Source organism: Solanum pennellii, chromosome 11, assembly GCF_001406875.1.
Source record: "Solanum pennellii chromosome 11, SPENNV200".
NCBI classification, from domain to species: Eukaryota; Viridiplantae; Streptophyta; class Magnoliopsida; order Solanales; family Solanaceae; genus Solanum; species Solanum pennellii.
Window position 1 is genome coordinate 1,674,302 of NC_028647.1, and position 21,033 is coordinate 1,695,334.

At 33.2% G+C, this 21,033-nt stretch overlaps 4 protein-coding genes across 6 annotated transcripts; 3 read left to right on the top strand and 1 right to left on the bottom strand.

The window, feature by feature from the left end:
- The first annotated feature begins 947 nt into the window (after positions 1-947).
- Positions 948-6,024, top strand: LOC107004119 (hippocampus abundant transcript-like protein 1). 2 transcript variants are annotated; one of them, XM_015202353.2, is made up of 14 exons: positions 948-1,171; positions 2,524-2,635; positions 2,970-3,082; positions 3,159-3,281; positions 3,352-3,524; positions 3,693-3,768; positions 3,875-3,961; positions 4,287-4,367; positions 4,458-4,490; positions 4,820-4,873; positions 4,980-5,021; positions 5,203-5,281; positions 5,387-5,457; positions 5,670-6,024. In XM_015202353.2, exons 1-14 carry the CDS (start codon positions 989-991, stop codon positions 5,760-5,762), a joined length of 1,320 nt encoding a protein of 439 aa, XP_015057839.1. In that variant the 5' UTR covers positions 948-988; the 3' UTR covers positions 5,763-6,024. The 2 variants fall into 2 exon arrangements, with proteins under 2 accessions (XP_015057839.1, XP_027768644.1); XM_027912843.1 differs by lacking the exon at positions 948-1,171 and adding an exon at positions 1,313-1,904.
- A 1,642-nt stretch (positions 6,025-7,666) lies between these two features.
- On the top strand, positions 7,667-8,651 carry LOC107003535 (zinc finger A20 and AN1 domain-containing stress-associated protein 4). Its single transcript, XM_015201874.2, has one exon. It carries the CDS (start codon positions 7,823-7,825, stop codon positions 8,420-8,422), a length of 600 nt encoding a protein of 199 aa, XP_015057360.1. The 5' UTR covers positions 7,667-7,822; the 3' UTR covers positions 8,423-8,651.
- Positions 8,652-9,444: 793 nt separating this feature from the next.
- On the top strand, positions 9,445-13,250 carry LOC107004710 (organelle RRM domain-containing protein 1, chloroplastic). Its single transcript, XM_015203025.2, has 9 exons — positions 9,445-9,912; positions 10,882-10,979; positions 11,156-11,396; positions 11,485-11,582; positions 11,677-11,742; positions 12,278-12,367; positions 12,648-12,716; positions 12,806-12,912; positions 12,991-13,250. Exons 1-9 carry the CDS (start codon positions 9,566-9,568, stop codon positions 13,075-13,077), a joined length of 1,203 nt encoding a protein of 400 aa, XP_015058511.1. The 5' UTR covers positions 9,445-9,565; the 3' UTR covers positions 13,078-13,250.
- A 349-nt stretch (positions 13,251-13,599) lies between these two features.
- On the bottom strand, positions 13,600-19,716 carry LOC107004709 (protein SUPPRESSOR OF K(+) TRANSPORT GROWTH DEFECT 1-like). Of its 2 annotated transcripts, XM_015203024.2 has the most exons (10): positions 19,436-19,708; positions 18,716-18,752; positions 18,162-18,633; positions 16,696-16,801; positions 16,079-16,277; positions 15,287-15,358; positions 15,134-15,208; positions 14,943-15,041; positions 14,634-14,789; positions 13,600-14,019 (listed from the first exon to the last, which is right to left on the bottom strand). In XM_015203024.2, the coding sequence occupies exons 3-10, from the start codon at positions 18,631-18,633 to the stop codon at positions 13,894-13,896; spliced, it is 1,305 nt and encodes a 434-aa protein (XP_015058510.1). In that variant the 5' UTR covers positions 18,716-18,752; positions 19,436-19,708; the 3' UTR covers positions 13,600-13,893. The 2 variants fall into 2 exon arrangements, with proteins under 2 accessions (XP_015058510.1, XP_015058509.1); XM_015203023.2 differs by having other exon boundaries at positions 18,162-18,752; positions 19,436-19,716.
- Between the last annotated feature and the right edge of the window lie 1,317 nt (positions 19,717-21,033).

The window sequence follows — 21,033 nt, forward strand, 5'->3', positions numbered from 1 at the left end:
TTGTTTATTTGAATAGTGTTTTTTATTTTATTTAATTGTAATTAATAAAAATAATATATTTTACTTTATTAAATCAAAATTTAAAAGTTGTTTTCTTTATTAAAATGTATCAATGTCATGCAACTAAATATTGAAGATATAGAAAGTTTTTTTCTTTGCCATTTATTAATTATAAATAATGAAAAAATTAAAAGTAAATAGTTATAAATAAATGAAAAATATTTTTTATCAAATAGACTTAAAAGGAAGGTTAGACAAATAAATTAAAATATATAAAGTATTGTTTTATCATATTGATACAAAAAACATTATAACTTATAATATTTTTTACATAATTTTTTAGCTTCGAAATTAATTAAATTGATTTTTGAAAGTAAACTATAAAAATAATAAAATACCACCGATTTTATGGACAAATTAAAGACGACTCCAAAACACGACACAAACAATTTTATTTTTTACAAAAATGGTAAGTGGGAAAACTAAATATCATTTTCTCCCAAAAATAGGATTATTACCTTTAAATCAACTCATTATTAATTAAAAAAAAAACTGGTCTAATAAGTCATTACCATTGAGCCAATATAGTGGAGTATTAGTTTATTGGTTGAATAAAAAAAAGGAAAATTAGTTGCTCTCTCAATTTACGTCACATTTTTCGTTTTTCAAGAATTAAATAATTTAAGTTTGATAATAAAATTGACTCATGAAATCTTTAATTTTTTCTTTTGAAATGATTGACAATTAAAAAAAAAATTATTTGAATCTTAAAATCCAAAAAAATATCACGTAAATTGAGACAAAGTCAGTATTATTTTATTCACAACTTGCCATGCCAAAAGTCAAGCTTCATGCCTTTAACTAATTTGTCATTATCTCATCTTTCCATTTTTCTAACTTCATATATTGTTCTAATTTCTATATACTTTTTTTTGTTAAGAATTTTTTTTAGCTATTGAGATTTGTGGAGAAAAAAAAATCAAGAAAAATGGAGGGTAATATAAGTAGAGAGCAATTGAAAATAATTATGCATTTACTGTTACCATTATGTATTTATTGGACTGCTGAAGAGATGTCTGTGTCTATTATTGCTGATATTACTACTAATGCTCTTTGTCCTTCAAAATCCACTTGCTCTCAAGCTATTTACATCAATGGTCTTCAACAAATGGTACTTTTTTTTTTCTTTTTTTATCTCTTTGTCCTCTATATAGTCAGTTTGTGTACATCTCGACTAATATATATATATATATACCTGTCACGTCCCACTAACAACAGTTAACTTTATTCACCAAGGCTAGGACAAGTATACCTGGTGTTCTTTTGTCTTGGCTAAAATTTGAAATTTGGACCTTGTGGTTCCCAATCACTTTATTGACTATTAAGCGATATTATGTTAATTGTTCGTATTTCATTCATTCCATCGGTGTGCTGCTAGGTACCTGTAATTGTGATCTGTTTGCTAGTATCAAGGGGTCTTTATGTAGAAACCTCCATGAACTATAATTGTTTTTTCTTTATGGTTTTTCCGCTTTTCACAACTGCTCTTTTCGTACCTCCGGATATCTGGTGCCAAATTGTTGCCCCTTTTCTTTGATAATAGAGTTGGCTATCTTTGTGGTATCGATTATTCTAGTTCGTCAAGAGGGATGGACGAGTGAAATGAGGGAAAACGATTCGATTGACAAAAAAGAAGAGTAGCCTCCTTAGAACCTGACAAAGTCATTATCAATGAATTCTCGAGCAATTCTCAACCAACATATGTTATTCATTTCTGTAAAGATTATAACACATAAGAAGACCCCTTATCGCTCGGTGGGGAGCGGGATGAGTGATACATCTGGCGAACGCTGGTGAAGAACGCAAGCAAACATCCTTGGGTGCTTTTGTTTAATTCATTATAGGTCAATATGCCCTGCAAATTCTTCTTGATAGGGGTGTGACTAAGAATTAAACATATGTGCCACTTCTTATGCTTTACACAATTTGTTGGATGTTGCATTTGTAGAATAATTAGTTATGGGAGGAGTTATGATTGTGTGACCATTTCGTTTAAAAGCTTAAATTGTTACAGAGAACACATTTTTAGTTACGTTGTATTGTATCGTCAGCGCTCTCATTCATCTATTTGGTTAAGTCATGAGTAGGTTATATGTTTTGAGTAATTCGGCCAGTGCATCTTTAGTGGATTGTGCACTATGGCTTGTAAAGGTTCTCTAATTTGCAATACACAATTTTACTTCAATATTTTGATGAGCTTTGTCTGGCATAGTAGCTCGACTCGGTTTCTTATAGGACCATTCCTTGACTAAGAGTTATACGTGAATGGCGAAAAGATTTAATAAAGAAATGACGACTTTCAAAGAACGTGATCAAGTTATATAGGTTCAGGCCTTTGAAATACATAAACACTGGTTACTTGTTAAAATCAGAATGATTAGTATGTAGCTTACTTTATCCGTCTCCTTTATTCTTTTCGTTGGACTGTTTCATCAAGTTTTATGCGTATCTCTGCAACTGTAGGTGGTTGGAATTTGCAAAATGGTTGTCATTCCAGTCCTTGGTCAACTAGCTGATGAGTACGGGCGTAAACCTCTACTCCTTTTAATCGTATCTACTGCTATTTTTCCCAGTGGTATGCTCTTTCTTCTTAACTTTTACTTTGATAAGCTTGTAGGAATCGAAAGATAGAAACAATTACATCTCGCCGTCATATTACCTTTTGCATTCAATTTCATGACCATTGCCCGAGCTATTGTGTAGCATTAGTTGTTGAATCGATTTTTATTAGCAGGATGAGAAGTTCTAGTTGTGATGTAAATATTCTCCAAGCATCGAACAAATTCACAAATATACTCTTTTGTATCTCTTTGATGTATCGTAGCCACCAAATTTGTATAACTTCATGCTTCTGTGATTCTTTAAAATGTTTCTGTAGTGCCATTAATGATCTCTTTTCTTTGTTTCAGCTATATTGGCTATAGACGAGTCGAAAGGATTCGTCTATGCTTATTACGTGCTGCGGATGATTTCTCATATCATGAGTCAAGGAAGTATTTTCTGCATTTCTGCAGCTTATGCAGTAAGATTCCTATCCTAGATCCTGTCTCGAATGCGGTCTGAACTATATATAATGAACAATTTTTTTTTGTATGCAGGCAGATATTCTTGATGGTAGAAGCAGGGCTGCAGCTTTCGGTTGGATGCACGGAATTTTATCTTTATCGCATGTTTTGGGAAACTTTCTTGCTCGTTTGCTTCCTGGATCCTACATATTCGAGGCATGTCTGTTTGGTTTCACTTTTTTCTGCAGTTGCTTTGATTTCTCCATATTGAAGTGTCATATTTCAGGTTTCGGTGGCACTTTTGATCATTGCTCCAATGTACATGCTAATCTTTCTTACCGAGACAGTTAAATTAACTGCAGACGTTAACCAACATTTACGTTGGTCAAGCAAGGCATACCAACTTGTTCAGGATCGGTATAGCTCAATGAGATACGCATTACATGTGGTAACAAGCAGGTCTTACAGTTGTTTTATTTGAGTTTCTTCCATATCGTACTTTCGTCTTTTCTCTGGGATAGGAGCATGATTCGAAATTTCTTTTTCTTTTTTCATATGGAGACCTTGGTTTCGGAAAATAAGTCCTCGTTCATATTCCTAAATGATTCGTTTGTTTTTCCTCCACAGTTCAACTCTCAAGTGCATTTGTCTTGTTTCGTTCTTCTATGACATGGGAATGTCTGGTATCAGCAGTGTATTAATGGTAAAATTGTGTTTTCATCTAAAATTGCAATTACTTAAGTCTGAATATTCGAACGTTTTTGTAAGGGAAACTAAGAACTCATCGGAATATCTTCCTCATCTTACAGTACTATCTGAAGTCAGCATTTGATTTCAACAAAAACCAATTCTCGGAAATTCTGATGATGGTGGGAGTAGGTTCAATTATCACTCAGGTATTCTTCACAGAGATTCTAGACCTGTTTTCTGTTTTACAAATACTAGTCTTTGCAGCTGTTATATCTGGAACCTGCATAAAGGTTCGTTTGGTAGGATGTGTTAGAGAATCTAATATACACTCTATTCATCGTTATTACTAATACATTACATTCAGTACTGTTCTTATACACACTACCAAACAACCCTTAAGATTCTCCGTCTCTTTATGTGAGTGACAGAAGTCCATTTCCTCGTTTTAGTACGAAACCTTCTTATCTGATTTAACTGACTATTTAGTAATTTGATTATTTTGTTGCCTGTGAATCGTGAACTTCTTTCAAGATGCTGGTTTTTCCTCTAGTCAACCCATTAGTTGGAGAAAAAGTGGTACTCAGAATCGCCTTGCTTGCATCAATCACATACGTAAGTTGAGTTAACTAACTCATTTTATGACTTGTTTACACTTAAACTGCTTGCTAAAAGCGTCTATCCTTACGTTATATATATGAACAGGCATTGCTTTACGGCTTGGCATGGGCATCGTGGGTATGTAATCTCGAATCTATCACCTGCTTTTATGTAAATTGCTGTCCTTAAAGTTTCTTTATCCCTGGCAAAGTATCCACACAGTGTGTATCGGAAAATCAAAGGAAGCATTAATTTGATGATTTTATTTAAGTTCAGTTCTCTTTACTATTGCATAAGTATACGAAATAGAGAACGTTGATGAATCCTTATATTGTTAGGTGAACTAGATATTTATCTACTTCCAGTACTCCAATGGGGTTACGTATTGACTCCTCTAATAGCTTTTTCGGCTAAAAGATTGTGAGATGACATGATTTTGACTTTGAAGCTCGTTCATTCTGTTACAGGTGCCTTACTTTGGTGCTTTATTTCGGATGGTTTATATACTAGAGCGCCCTTCTGTAAGTAGTACATCAAAAAATGTGTTGTTTACGACATTTTAAAACATCGTGCAATGATGTTTTATTGATAATCTCGCCTTTTTCTGGTTATTTTTGTTTATCACAGACTAATGCTCTTGTATCTAAAGCATCAAGCTCATCTGATCAGGTTAGTAAACTGCAACTTTCGGTCTAACATCTCTGATACACGCTACTGAAACAAAATGTCTGTCCCGTTGAGTATGAACTAAGAAAAGTCTATTGAAGATACATTTCTTAGTCACCACGAAACATACTTGAAGATACGTTTATTAGAAAAGTTCAGTCGATTGCTGTTCTTTACGTGACAGGGCAAAACTCAAGGAGTAGTTGCTGGTGCAGAAGCAATTGGAAGTTTTTTAGCTCCTCTTGTAATGAGTCCATTGACCTGTAAGTAAAAAAACGCGCCTTTCTTTCTTTCTTTCTTATCGAAGATCTTGTCTTAGCTCGATTTCATTCTTCAATCGAATCTTGTTTGGCTTGATATTGTTGCAGCTTGGTTCTTGTCTAGCAATGCACCTTTCAACTGCAAAGGTTTCAGCTTGATCTGTGCAGCTTTTGCTTTGGTAACCTTTCTTACACATTTTAATATAAAGGCCGCGTATTATAGTTAGCGAGTGTTCAACTGAACCCATTGCTTTTGGCTCGGATTACGCAAAGTAGTAAATGTACACAAATTGACACTATTCTTGGATTCGCCTCTGGTTAGACATGCATTATATCGTCTTGCTATGAAACATTTTTTGTGATTTTTAACTCTAGAAACGCGATGTGTTAGGCGATGGCATTTTATTTTGCTTGGATACTACCAGAAGCACCATCAACACAAGAAGAAAATGGAGAAAGCGTAGAAACGCCGCTTCTGGCATAAATATAAGACAATTTTTTCGGTGATAAATTCTGTTGAGATAAGAGAAGATTGTATAGTCGAGTGACAAATGAGAAACTTGTTTTAGGTCACATGCTAGGATTTGAGATGTGACATTTTAACTAGTGTTTTTTATTTTTTGAATCTGTTTTGTAAATTTCTGGCTCATTCACGAATAATATTTATAAAATGAATATTGTAAATGTTCTGTACCTTGTGTAATTGTAACTATTTGGATTGAAATGAAAGGAAAGATTTTTTTTAATTTTTTTTTTTTGGGTTTAAAATGGAAGAAAAATAGAGAAAATAGCAAATATTAAGAGAATTAACATTATTATTTTTATTAAGAGAATTAATATATTCCTTCTTTGTATCATTATTATGAGAGAGTCCTTTGAGTTTGATTAAAGATAAAGTATGAATAATATTAACACCAACTATTCATTTTTTATTTTTTTTTCGAGATTCAAAGAATCATATATATTTATGCAATAAAGCCTTTTAATTTAAGAATATAAAAAAGTGAATAAAATTCTTTTAATCATTAAATTATAGAGTTATTTTCTTGAATCCAAGTTTGGAATCTTCTTCTTCTTGTTTTTTTTTTTGCCTTAAAAATAAAATTACTATTCCCTTTGTCTCAATCAACATATACTGTTCAAATTTCGAGAGTCAAATAACTTTTTATATCATATATTTTTTAAATATTTTAAATTTTTACTATTATAATTTATAATACTTTTTATGTAGTTTCTAAATATGTAAAATATTTGTAAAAAACTTTGGAGATTGTATTTTCGAATGCACATCAAACTAATGAAGATCAATCCTTGAAATCCGATCAATGCCATATAAATTGAAACGAAAAAGATAATTCTTTTTTTTTCAATTAACTAAATACTCAATTTTTCAACTCCCAAACTTTAATAGAAAAAACAATTAAATAACCAATAAAAGTCTTAATCAACACAATAAAAGACCTCTATTTTAAATTCAAATGGAGAATATTTTATAATTTTTTTAGCAGCCATTTTAGAACATATAATTAGGCAATTAAAGAATATTAATAAAACACAAAACGTAAACCTAAAGCAAAAAACAAAAGAAATGGTCTCCTTAACGTAGCATCAACGACTTCGAATGATTCTTATCAAAAAAAAATTATTTGTCATAAATCTAATCATACGAATAATTATTTATGATACGAAAAATTTATCTATATATATCGATATTTACACTGAATCATATAATATAAAATGTACACACAATTATTACTTATAGATTCAAATTTAAGTTACGTGATACATAACAAATTATTTGTCAAATACAAATTGTTACTCTAACGCAGTTAAAAGTGCTTTTAAAATTAATTAGTCATATATGCATTGTTAAATTTTATTCTCTACGGATTACAAAAATTTAACTAAACAAACTATTAATCACTTGGATTAAATGATATAATTATTTTTGATTTTATTTATTAATTTAAAATTAAATTATTTGATTTGATTTGACGTAAATATTCGAAATAAACGAGAGAATAAATATTTATGGGATGACCCTTTCTCTAAACTTTTATCATTTCTAAGAATCTTTCTAAAACGGCAATACCAAGTAACACCAAAGTTCATTTTATATAATTTATTTTTATTATTTATATTCACTTTTTTTCTTTTTTATTATTTAATTTCCAACTCTACCAACCACCAAAAGTCCTCTAAATTCCACAATTAATATTTAAGCATCTATTAATAATTCATTACCATTAATTTCCTTTCTCCAAAGAGCATAATTTTCTCCTATTTATTTGCTTTGCTTATTCACGTACACACATTTTCAATTTTGAAGTCTTTTAACGTTTGGTTCATATCTTTGATTTGATTTCTTGATTTATTTATAAGTATATTTTCGTTCAATTATATTGTTGTTTTGTCTACAGGTATAAGGTACGTAACGAATCTTGTTTTTGGGAATTGAGCGATTGATTTGAAATAAGTCAATCGCTCACATCTATATATAAATTCGTTGAGTTAAGAATCACAGTTTGTTTGAAAGAAAAAAAGATGGCGGAAGAACAAAGGATGCAAGAAGGAGGAGGACATAGGCTATGTGCTAATAATTGTGGTTTCTTTGGTAGCCCAACAACTTTGAACCTTTGTTCCAAATGCTACAAGGATCATTGCATGAAAGAACAACAATCGCGAACCGCTCAGCTCGCAATGGAAAAGACTCGTCCCCAACAACAACAACAACAACAATCTGAATCAACGTCTACGTACATACCATGTACAAAGCCGTTACCAATTCTTGAAGTCTCACAACCACGAGAGACAGAGATTGCAACTAGGGCTCCTCAGGTGCAGTCAGATACTGCAGCTGAGGTTCCTCAGGTGCAATCAGATACTGTAGCTGAGGTTCCTCAGGTGCATACACAATTAAATGATGTAGCTGATCAAGCTCCTCAAGTGCAGTCAAATCGTTGTGCCACGTGTCGAAAACGGGTCGGTTTAACGGGTTTCAAGTGTAGGTGTGGGGTCACATTTTGTGGTTCACATAGGTACCCTGAGCATCATGGTTGCACCTTTGACTATAAGTCAATGGGAAAGATGGCAATTGCCATGGCTAATCCATTGGTTAAGGCTGAAAAGCTACACAAAATTTGATTAATTAATTAATTAATTAAGGAGAATTAATATGAACCATTTGATCCATAAATTGGTTGATCAAACGGCCAAGATTGTTGCTAATTAAGCACAAGTTGGTGGATGGACTTTGATTATATATAATTTTCTTTTGCACATTCTGTGAAAGTAGTTGTTTCATTAATTTAATAATGTAAGTTAGGATATATTTTAATATTGTATGGTTAATTGTAGGATTTTATTTCTCTAATTTTCTTAATTCTTCATTACTAGTTTATTATTTGCTACATAATCCAGACTCAAGACAAACCTTTCCAAAAAAAATTCGATTTTTATAATCATATATCGTGAATTATCATTAGCAATCATAATCACAATTTTTTATTATATAATTCATCATCAATCATCATTATTATTAATCAATATTCACGATCAAAGTCATCATTACTGTCAATTATCATTGTCAATCAACACTTGTAATAACGTATCACCAATTGTATTATAAATAATATAATGGAATAAATGTTATTATGAGATGCAAATCAACTCTAGCGTCTTACCTTTAAAAGAGAATCATAATTTTTTAAAAATATATTACTATCATACTATACAATTTACCTCTATGAAAATAACCAATAAACTTTATTAATATTATAATTAAGACATCACTTCTTCATGAATATAAGTAAAATTACACTCTAATAAAAAAAATAATAAAATACGATAATCTTAAGACATTAAACAAAAACATAATGATTTAATGACAAATAAAGATGTAAAATTTAGCTATATAGTATGTCTTCAAAAAAGTAATGCTAAGTGATACTCAATCTCACAATTTTTCTCAAATAGTTAATATACAATTACAACTTAATCATTTAAATTATTGAATCATGAGTGTCAATAAAATTGACTAGAGAATTTAACATAAAATCTATGTAAGAATTGTTTGACGAGTCTCGAGTGGGATATTAAATAAAATTTAAAACATAATTTATGTAATAATTATTTCATAAGCTTCAAATACGAAAATTTAAATATATTTAAGACGTAAGTCTTATAAAACTAAGGTTTACGCCTTTTATAATTTAACATTTTTAAATCTTTAATCTTCCTCCATTGAAATATCCTCATTTATCACTTCTTGATAGAGCAAAGAGAGCCATGGAAGTGACACTCCCTCGCTCATCTTCTTCTTCACTCTCCATAATCTCTACATTATCAGCTAAAACCCTAAAACCCCATTTCAAATTCACCCTAATTTTGCCTAATAAATCATCAAAAAATCTATTTTCTTCTGAATTTTGTTGTACTTGTGTGATTTCAAGAAACAGGGCAACTTCAATAACAGCATCTTCTTCATCTATTACATCCATTTATCCATCTTTGCCCAATTCTACTTCAACTCAAAGCCACTGGATGGTTCTCATGGAAACCCCTCCCAATGGGGTCAGTTCCAAAATTGAGGTTATTGATTACTATGTTGAGACTCTTGAAAGAGTATTAGGCAGGTGAGTATGTTTCATTATCTTTGAAAAAAAGTCAATCTTTTTTTATGTGTTTTAATAAGTTTTTGGCTAGTGCTTATACGGTAAGTAGAATATGTGATAAAACTTGGAAAATGTGTAAGGTCATAATGTATAAATGTGTTGTTTTAACTTTGCCTCAGTTGGCATACACACCCTCCAAATGTGCGTAAGTAGGCACCTAAGCTTGTATAGAGTTGAACAAGTAGACGTGTGTGTCCTATTTGGGGTCTTATGTGGCAATCTGTGTCTTATGTGGCATCCTAAATGGTGTGCTTGTGTATTATGGCACATAGGACGTATGTGTCAACTTGTTTAACTTTGTATAAGTTTAAGTGCTTATTTGTACACACTCAGAGTTGGAGGGCGTAGATGCTCGCTGAGGCCAAGTTAAAAGGCTTATTGATGTATTATGCCTTTGTGGAACTATTTCGTTCTTTTGGTTGTTGTTTTAGGTAACTATTGTCAAATGCAATTTAAAGATTGTAATTTTGAAGTGTGCAATTGTTAGCCGACCAAACTGACTGCTTATACGTATAGGATGTATAATGGGAGCATTTACATATTGTGCTGCAGATTTTGGAAGCTTGGCCAGATAGGCTATTATTAATATCGCATAGAGAGATCTTATTCTAATCTTGTATCACCGCACATCCATCTTATCAATCAAATCTTTGTGACACTCATCTTGTGGATGTGTAGGATTTTAGTAGCCCAACATTCAGTCGTGCTGGTCTTATAATTGATCTATAGAACTTACCTTGCATTAATTCTGGATTCAAGCTCTGAATAATAAATCATCTCATCCTTGTCTCTCCTGTAGTGTTTCTCTAGTATAGTTGTGATATTTCATCATGTAGAATTAACTTCAGAAGAGAATAGGCTTTACCGTTTGTTATGTTTCACTGTGAGTTGGTGCTGATTTTTAGCAACTATCTGTTCTTCATGAAACAGTGAGGAGGATGCTCAAATGTGTATATATAATGCCTCTTGCGATCCCCCACATGGGTTCTGTTGCGACATTGATGATGCGGTAGCTGATGAGATTGCCGGTAAATTTTTTGGCTGCTTTCTTGCATGACCTCCTCTATATATCAGTCAAGATTGAAGGCATTGTTTGTGCCCCTTAATTCAGGCGCAGTGGATACTAATTGTAAAATTCTAATATATGTTTTGGATTTTGTCTGAAGCTTTTCCTTCTCCATATTTGTACATTTTTGGATAATAGGTATGCCTGGGGTACTATCAGTTATACCTGACCCTGATTTTGAGTCGATGGTGAAAGACTATAGCTACACAAATGGTCAGCTAAGTTCCCCATCAACTTCATACACGGAAGGCTCTTCATTATTTCCGCCTGGGACTTCTAAACACTGGCTTGTTCGTATGGCCAGGCCATCTGTTGGAGTCATAAGAAAAGGCCCAATGGTTGACTATTACGTTCAAGTTCTAACCAAAGTTCTTGCAAAGTAAGTATTTGTTTCCGAGTGTCAATATATTGCTATTTCCTCTTCATCATTTACAGGTTGCTAAAGGAATGATTTGGTTTCTTGATAGTGAGAAGGATGCACAGATGTGCTTATATCATGTGTCCTGGCAAGCCAATTATGGATTTTGTTGCGAATTAGATGAGGCGTGTGCTCAAGAATTAGCTGGTGAGAATATCATGTCATACTAGTAATCTTACCTGTTATATGTAATCAGTAAACTTTTTACAGTACCAGTAAATGTCTTGATGTACTATCGCAGGAGTGCCTGGTGTTCTATCTGTTCAGCCAGATGAAAATTTTGATTCGGACAATAAAGACTATGGAGGTTTGAGATCATATCCGACTTTAACCTGTCGAATGCTACATTTCTCATGTTGAGGATTGAGTCGACTAGAATAGAATAATATCAAAATGAAAGCCATAACTGTGAAATGTCATAAAATTACTTTTTCTCTATCTTGACATAGTAATGTACTATATCAGAAAATCATTCGAGCAAAAAAGGATCTAGTATATCAGGATTAATTCAACTAACGCTATAGAATGTATTTGAATGACCTTTAATCTTGTGATCTTAAACATGTCATATGGAAAGTTTGAATTAAAGAGTTTCTTGGAAAGGAAAGAGACATTCTTTTTGAAACGGATGAACAAGGAAATAAGACAAGTAAATTGAAACGAAGGGAGTATCACTTTCTATTGACTAGTTTTATAAAGGACGAAAGCATGAAAAGTAAAGACACTGATGTTATATTTTCTCTCCGAAAGAAAATCGATTAAAGTAGTATTATCTTCTGCTGTTACGTGCAATATCTCCATTTCGCGAAGTTTGATTAATCATGGTTATTGTTTCATCTCAGGTGGGAATTTGAAGCTGAGTGAAGATTCCCAGGAATCTACATCATCAAATGAGGAAACCGATGTTAGAACGAAGAAGCTTTTTGTGACTGGTAAGTTGCAAGTGTAAATCCACCTCCAAAAGTGTTGCTTTTATGTCTTATATAATTATACCATTTTATTGTATGGAATTTCAATGATTAGATCTATAAGAACAGCAAAGTCCTTGCTTTTGAGTCCTAAATGAATCATTTAGAGCTCCGATTTCTATTCCATTCTATTTTGCTAGTTTGATCGCGATTAGTCTGTTTCCATTTAGCTCTAGATATTACCTTGCTTCCAAATTGGTTTCTTTTATGACCTAACTATTTGCAGTACACTTTTTCTGGACAGGTTTGTCATTCTATACGTCTGAGAAAACGCTACGTGCAGCATTTGAAGGCTATGGTGAACTTGTTGAAGGTGTTATAATTGTTATCTGAAGATTGTTCTGCTTCATAATATAGTTGTTAGAAGAAAAATTGCTCATAAATCTCTCTTTCTCCTAACAGTTAAAATCATCATGGACAAAATTTCTAAGAGGTCGAAAGGTTATGCGTTTATCGAGTACAAAACACTGGAGGCAGCAAGTGCTGCTCTCAAAGAGATGAATGGCAAGGTAATTTTGGAACACTCTGCTTATTTACTTCCACAAAAATCATTAGAAATGATAAGTTTGTTGATTTTATGTACACAGATTATCAATGGCTGGATGATAACAGTTGATGTTGCTAAGACGAATCCTCCGAAATACAGCAGAAGACGACCAGGAACAACTAGATAATATTGTAGAAAAGAGACTAGATGAAGCTAAGTTTGGTTTAGTGTAAACACCCGATACGAGTAAGTTTTGACCAGCTCATTTGCTGCTTAAATGATATAGTCAGTGTGAATTGATATTTTTGAATGGAGAAGCACACATATGAACTGCAAATGATTCACCTCTTTATCTTCTTCCATCTGTTCTGGTACTAATATGAATACAGCTCAATGATTCAAAAAGTTCATACCTCAAACATAAAAGTAAACAGCTGTGTCTGGTATGACAGTAGTCATTCCAGGAAAAAGTGGAAATCCTAAGAGAGGCATCATCACAAAAGAACTGCTAATAACACATCTTCAAACGTGTGTAGAGATCCATAACAAGAAATATCGATGAATGGCAATCTCCCGAGGGAAGATTACTGAACTCAAATCATCAAAACATCTAACCTGAATGTTTCAATCTCACATTATAGGGAGAACAACAGGTAAAGGGCTGACAACGAAAGAGAAAGACGGGAAAGGGAACACACAATGTTGCTTGTTAACGCAAAAACAACATTTCTTTCATTCCATCATAGATATTGATAATACTATACCAGTGTAAGATGGTTTTAACATGTAAAATTTCATAAAATGCTTTCGTAGAAACTAATATCGAGCTGTACAAAGCAAAAACAGTAATCACTAAACATCAGCTCAATGGTCCTTAAATTAAGGACCAAGACTGATTATTACTCATTATCACACACTGTTAGGTTTTATTGAAGTGATGACTAAATCTGAAATATTTCATGGCTATAGTAGTTACATAGTTGTATAGCAAACCAAAGATCCTTCATCCTTCCTCACCAAACTCCTTCGTGAATCTCTCATGCACCTCAAGATCTGGTTTGCTTACTGTTGGCTTCTGTTTCCATAGAACTCTGTCAAAATCCCTTATGCTGATTGGTGGTGGTGTAATCTGCAAAAGTACCAATCAATAATTGGTATCAACAAACAACCACACTTGCACTAGGAGAAAGTTTGTCCTAAAAAAATTTCTAGAGAGAAAGCTATTCAGAAGAACGATTCACTTGACAGAGAATAATAATGTGGGAAAGATGAGTCTGCACCGACTTAAAGTAGGACATGCTTATCATAAATATCAGGAGGTTCAAAACTCTTGGGTCAAGAAATAGTACAAGGGATACCCTGCCCATTCAATTGCCACATAGAAGTATAATATCCTCGTTTAAGAGCTTCACAATGACGAAGTGGCTGTTTTAATGTCCTATCTGAATACAAAAACTATCCACAGAAATAACTATTATGTGGGAGTAAAAATTAAACCAAGTCTAGCAAGGAAGACTAGTGATATCTAGAAAAACTATTTCGGCTTTAGCTATGTCTCAGTGTAATCTTGTTTTGAGATCCTTGCATCTGCAGTGTTAAGTATGACACAAATTTCAATTGCATGTTCTATGCAGTTCATTTGGTGAATACCCAAGGCAAGAAACATGCAGCATCATATAAGGCATGACTACAGCTAATATAAGAATGTAGTCAGCAGATCTGCCAGAGCGTTTATGTTATTACCTTTGAAGCTAGGCCTTTTGCTGCAAGCTCCTGCATATTAGTCTGAATGGCACCTGGTTGTCTAGGTCCACAAGGCACCCACAACCCATCACTAGTCTTAATAAAAAACTCAGCATCTTGAGTTTTACGTACAGGTTCAAACAAGACTTCATTTACCTGTCATTTGAAGGAGGATGAGAAAAAAAAAGCAACTTCAGCACCCTTGAGAAAGTTTGCTGACAGATTTGCTTGGGATATTAGACCAGCTAGTACTTAATAAAAACACAATAGTGCTTCAAAAGCTATTTCAGCTAAAACTGTGATACTTACACACACAGAAATGTCTGAACCTGAAAAACCTTCTGTTTTCCGAGCTAGTTGCTCAAAATCACTTTCTGTCAAGTTGTGAGGGGTATCTCCTAAATGTACCTGCTCATGAACACAATAAGATTAGTATGTCTTAACACCAGAGACCAATGCACCAGGAGGATTCCTGATAGCTTAAAATATTTCACATGTACCTTGAACATGTGTTGCCTTGCCTTCAAATCTGGTAGGGGAATGTATATTCTTTTGTCAAATCTCCGTCTAATAGCCTGGGAAAGCTACACGTTAGACAGGAAAGGAGAAATAACTGTAGCATTAATTAAAGAGTGTCGAAAGGCCCTTCTAACCTGGTCTAATGAGTAGGGAGTGTTTGTTGCTGCAAGAACCAGAACTTTTTTGTCGTCATCATGCCCTACACCCTAGAATAATTGAAGATAGTCAGCCTAAAGCAATATTGAAAACTATCATGGAATTTATTAAAGAAAAGGCTCAAATAATTTTTAGTTAAAATCTCCGAGTGATAGACAAGAATAAGAGAACTTCACAACTGTAATGAAACGTTCCTGATGCAAGACAAGTTCACAGTAGTTATAGAGTTCGAAATTCTGAAAATGCACTGCAAACAAGGGTAGGGAATGGTAGAATGGAAGGGCTTTATGTTGCATGATGGCTTAGAAATGTTAAAAGAACAAAAGATGCTGAGAAAATTGAAATGACGGCTGTTCCCAGAACCCAAAAGCATTGGCAAGAGGAAAGGAAGATGAAGGGATTTCCCCCAAGTCCTTAAGGATCAAACCATAAGGTTGTAATGGTATTCAAAGCAAAGGAAGCACCAAAGCCTGAGATCTCTCAACTCCAGCGCACTTGCTTAAAAACACTCTGAACTCCATCTATCCAAAAATAAAAAATAGAAAATGAAGACTCAAAGCTCTATCCTATTGAATATAGTTTTTTTAAAATCCCAAAAGAAACCAGGATATAATGTGTAATATACTAATATCTAACTACTATTCCTATGTTTCTCCAAGGAAAAAGTCTGTCGAGTTTGCTAAGGAACAATTCTGCCAGTAGAAGATAAGTGAAAATAAGAACTCAGAATCAAGAAGGCAGTTCCAATATATCCACACGACATAATTTACCTGCATCTGTACAAGAAGCTCAGTTTTGATACGTCTCGATGCTTCACTTTCACTACCCTCACCTCTTTGGCCACATAGGGAGTCAATTTCGTCTATAAATACTATTGAAGGAGAACTTTCTCGGGCCATTTGGAATAGATTTGACACAAGTTTTTCACTTTCACCCATCCACTTTGAAACAAGGTCTGATGAAGAAACACTGCATAGCCAAGACAGGAGAATTTCAGATGCATGATGTTTATCTGTTAAAGAAGTCGAAGATGCTAGGCAGAACAAAATATTGATTTCTGGTCTCCGAAACCCTTCATCTCCCAGGCAGTGTGTCTCTGCATGCTTGTGCGGAAGAGTATGAATGGGAAATGGATAACAAGCAGATGTTTCCACTGTGCATGATCCTCTTTTACTTCTATCAATGTTATTTCCCTTCAACAATAATGGACACATATACACAAGACTTTTCCACTAAGAGGAATTGAGAGCATATCTTTTCTTGAAGGTAGAGAATTCCAAAGTGATGCAAGGGGAAATGGATAAGAAGGAAATGTCACTAACACATATCCTTAACCATTTAATAAAATCCAGAAGAACCTGAATCTCGCGCATCCGCTTCATCTTACCTGAAAAAGGTTGAATCTGCTTCTGTAGCAACAGCTTTTGCTAGGTATGACTTTCCTGTTCCAGGTGGACCATATAACAGAAAGGCTCTCCATGGTCGACGCTTGCCTAATAAGAAAGTAAACAATGAAACAGGAATACTAGCTCAAGAAACTATGAACATAAAAAGACTTCTACTTAATATTTTCATACAGTTATTGACTTTTTATGAGGAAGTGGCATTACTCTTGAAGTTGCAGTTTCAAATACTTTCTTTAAGATCTCCAACTAAATACCACAAGGGACTACTTCACTTGTATGACACTTTTCACCATTTGGATATAAGGTTCACAGAAGAAAACGAAGATAGTGGTCCCGGTACTAGGTTTCAAAAAGAAAAGCGACTAATCACAAACGAATACATTTCAAAAAGAAAAACCAAGCTGTTTAGAACAAATATCACTAAGTCTTCTACAACTGCGGTATTTTCCCTTTAAACTAAATCGTTTACCATTTTCATTCTTAAACTCAAAAGGTCTACTTAACAGCCTCTTTCTTTAAACATCCCAGATAACGTTGAGGTAAACCAGGAACACAAAACCACCTACCATTTTTATTTCCCCCCTTCCTTCTATTTAGTACTCCCACCACCATGGTAACCTTCAATTAACAATCAAATTCTTCTCACGTATGTTTTTCATCCTCCTATTTCTGCTGTTGCTAATTCTCGACAGTATAGCCCACTGCCAACCTCTCCTCAACCTCACGTAATTCCCTCTCTCCAGGCTGCCATTGGAGGTTCTTTTTCTTTTGTTTTCACTAAGATCCACCGTATTCGTCGCCTCATCCTATCCCATGAAGTCTCTCACCCCCTTCTCCATCTCATGCTGCTTATTTTTCTTATCTTCTCTCTTCCTGCTCGCCCTCTGCCCTCTTTCCAATATAAGAGCCAACTGCAGGTCCAACAAGTGGATGCTGGCTGGAAAAAGGAAGACAGGGAAAGGAGAAAAGAGGAGAGGAAGAAGAAAAATGATAAGGACGATTGAAATAGTATGCGGAACCTCATTTTTAATAAGTCACAAAAAGGTAAGTTACCTCACTTTAAAGTTCGAGACGACAATGCAATGTAATTTAGTTTAAGAGAAAAATTATCATGATTATAAGAGTTTAGGGTGGAATTCTGCACTTACTAACATTCCTATTACAATATAAAGGAGGTGGTGTAAGTAGTGTACCAAAGAAAAATTATCAACAATACAAGGGAAGATAGACATAAGTTATTGAACAGACAATACAGTAGACTGATATAAGCAAAAGTTATGCTACAAAAAGTGAAAGCCAAAAAAACACTTTGAACTGAAGATGTTACATACTAATATAAATTATCCAGAGGAATGATACGACATCTTCAAACCTTAGTCACTTCTTTATAAAAAGCTTTTATCTAATTTATGTACCAAAACACAGAAAAGAGAAGTGGCAAACTAACCAGTAAAAAACTGAGGAAACTTAACCGGCAGGATAACAGCCTCTTGCAATGCCTGCTTGGCACTCTCAAGCCCTGCTACATCATTCCACTTCACATTAGGTTTTTCCCTTACAATAGCGGAATTAAGCCCAGCTCTTAACTTTACATTCTCTGAATCATCACCCTCTCCTCCTCCTCCATTCTTTGGCTTTGACTTTGCGCGCGACGCAACAGCAGCATCTCCATTGGACGTCGGCCCACCACCTCCCTCATCTAGAACAGAACGAATCTCCTCAGCCCTCCTCAAATACTCCACAAACTTCTGGGTAATTGCTTCCTTAATCTTGGGATTCTTCTCATATTTCAGATGAGTTTTAAAATACTCCAAAGCATTCATATATAGAGAGAAAGCCTTTGCATAATTTCCAGCATTATCTTCCTCAACTGCTTGCTTCACATAAGCTACTGCCTGCTCCTTGAAATTGCTATACATCTTATAATCACAAACCACATGCAAAATTCAAAGTCTTGAAACTTTTAACAAGCAAACTGAACCCACGTTCAACAAACTATACCTCAATCCTCCTCAAGTCTTACTTTTCTTACGATTTCCTGTTCACCAAAAAACAACTCTGTCAAGAAACCAAGTTATCATTTTTAACCATACAAACAACAACAACAAACCCAGTGCAATCACACAGGTGGGGTCTCGGGAGGATAGTGTGTCCGCAAAACCTTACCCCTAACTAGAGAAGGTAGTTAGGCTGTTTCCGATAGTCCCTCCGTTCAAAAACAAATGAAAAATACGATAGTAGCAACAAGATTGTATTTTTAACTATGTTTTCCAGAAAAACAACAACCCCTTCAGCATATGATCAAAATCAAAGAAACCCAGTTCAGAAAACTTTTATATACTTCAAGTAAACAACATACACAACTCGATTCGATCAATCATCAATTCTAGTTAGAATTTCAAAACCAAGCTCAATCTTCAAAATTCTTTCCCAAAACCACTCAATCAGAAACCAAATCCTTAAATTTTCAACTATTTCTTCAAAATCAACAAACCCCAAACACCAAGTTCCTATCTTTTAGCTATTTCTTCCAAAAAAACAACAACCCCTTTTGCATCTGATCATAATCAACCAAAAACCCAGTATAGAAGTACCTAAACATAACTGATTCATCAAATCTAAAATTCTAGTTTCCAAGATCAATATAAGTAATACATAAAGCAAATCCAAAACAAACTACAAAAAGGGTATCTAAAATTGAGGAAAACGAAATCAACAAACCTGTAAATCAGCAAAAATCAAAGCTCTAATGAAAATTAAAAGAAAAAATCCGTGAAATTCAACTTTTTCAACGAACGCGTTACAGAATATGCAAAATTTTGGATAATTTGGAGAAGGAATTTTAGTTAAAAATTTGAGATTTGATTAGTTTGGAGTTGGAATTTGGTGGTGTCAACTTCCAAATCACAAATTCCAGAAAAATCAGTCTGGCAATTCCTCCTCCTTTCCCTTTTTTCTTTTTTTCTCCTTTGAACTTTTTTTTCCCAATAAAATAAAAAAATATAACAAATTTCATATTTAAGTGTATACTTATTTTATATTTATGTCAAATTAAAATAAATGATTTGATTTTAACAAAAATTATATTATAATTTATAATGATAAAGATCTTACTAATATTTTTATTATAGCATAGTTTTTTGTTTGTTTGTTCAATACTTATTCTTATCCTAATTATCAAGCATGGTGATTTTAGGAGGTAAAATTTAATCGTATCGAAAATTCATGTTTAGTGTATATTATATTGATATAGTTTTAATGAAGTCAAAATATGTATTAATTAATCTTAGTTGAAGTGAGAACTAGATCCTGATCGTGTTATATTCGTTAGTATTGATACTTAACTATATTAAAAAATCCATCTTATTGAATAAGAAAAATGGTATATAATGACAAATTAATAAATTAAATTAAATGTTATAATCATACTTTGATTTAATTGTGCCTTCCCTCAAATTCTCGTTCGCTTCTCTCTCTCTCTCTCTCCCTTCATCTCTCGCTTGCTCCCTCTCATTTTTATACCAACACGAGTGTATAAAATGTGCTTCTGTTTGTCTAAAGCGAGAAAAAAATTGTATATGTACATATATTTTCGTTCTCCTCTCTCCGCTCTCACTCGCCACCCTCGCCTCTATCGCTTATATAAAGAGAAACGAAATGTATAAATTGTGTTTCTGTTTGTATAAAGCGAGAGAAAATTGTATATACACTTGCAAATACATATATCTTCGTCCTATACACTTATAATTATACAATAAAAATATTTCCCTGCCCAATTTTCTTTTGTATTTCTCTCTTTCTCATTTTAAACATACATAAATTATACAATTGATTTGTATACAACTGTTTTCTTTTGTATATGTATAGCGAAACATACAATTGATTTTTTTTTGTATATGTATAGCGAATTATACATATTTATATTTGCTATGGAGCGCAATTATACAAAATATATAAAATTTTATTATGTACATGATCAGGTTCATTTAAAAATATTTAAAGCTTCATCGTATATATTTGAAGTTTATTTAGACAAATCAAGTAAAATTCTAAGTAATAATTTCCAAAAAAAATCGACCTTAGCAAACTCGAACACTTTAAATGTCCAAACACTATAGAACTTCAAACATGAACTCTTATAATTCTCTTCTTTTGTTAATTAAATTTCGGAGATAAATACTTACAATTTTTTCAATTTTATATATCTAAAGCTATTTCAAAATCGATAAATTTATATAAAAAGTAATAATAATAACTTTCGATACAACTTAAATAATGATCTCAAATTTAATTATTTGTGCACTTTCAAGAAAAAAAAC

What these genes read in the sequence shown, in the direction of transcription:
- LOC107004709 (XM_015203023.2), bottom strand. Translation starts at nt 18,633, where the DNA reads ATGTATAGCAATTTCAAGGAGCAGGCAGTAGCTTATGTGAAGCAAGCA. An exon ending in GTTTCCTCAGTTTTTTACTG is followed by an intron (nt 16,802 to 18,161) that starts GTTAGTTTGCCA and finishes CTTTCTTATTAG; the next exon opens with GCAAGCGTCGACCATGGAGA. An exon ending in AGCTTCTTGTACAGATGCAG is followed by an intron (nt 15,359 to 16,078) that starts GTAAATTATGTC and finishes CAATTATTCTAG; the next exon opens with GGTGTAGGGCATGATGACGA.
- LOC107003535 (XM_015201874.2), top strand. Translation starts at nt 7,823, where the DNA reads ATGGCGGAAGAACAAAGGATGCAAGAAGGAGGAGGACATAGGCTATGT.
- LOC107004710 (XM_015203025.2), top strand. Translation starts at nt 9,566, where the DNA reads ATGGAAGTGACACTCCCTCGCTCATCTTCTTCTTCACTCTCCATAATC. An exon ending in GGACAATAAAGACTATGGAG is followed by an intron (nt 11,743 to 12,277) that starts GTTTGAGATCAT and finishes GTTTCATCTCAG; the next exon opens with GTGGGAATTTGAAGCTGAGT. An exon ending in CTATGGTGAACTTGTTGAAG is followed by an intron (nt 12,717 to 12,805) that starts GTGTTATAATTG and finishes TTCTCCTAACAG; the next exon opens with TTAAAATCATCATGGACAAA.
- LOC107004119 (XM_015202353.2), top strand. Translation starts at nt 989, where the DNA reads ATGGAGGGTAATATAAGTAGAGAGCAATTGAAAATAATTATGCATTTA. An exon ending in TGCTTGCATCAATCACATAC is followed by an intron (nt 4,368 to 4,457) that starts GTAAGTTGAGTT and finishes ATATATGAACAG; the next exon opens with GCATTGCTTTACGGCTTGGC. An exon ending in GCTTGGCATGGGCATCGTGG is followed by an intron (nt 4,491 to 4,819) that starts GTATGTAATCTC and finishes ATTCTGTTACAG; the next exon opens with GTGCCTTACTTTGGTGCTTT.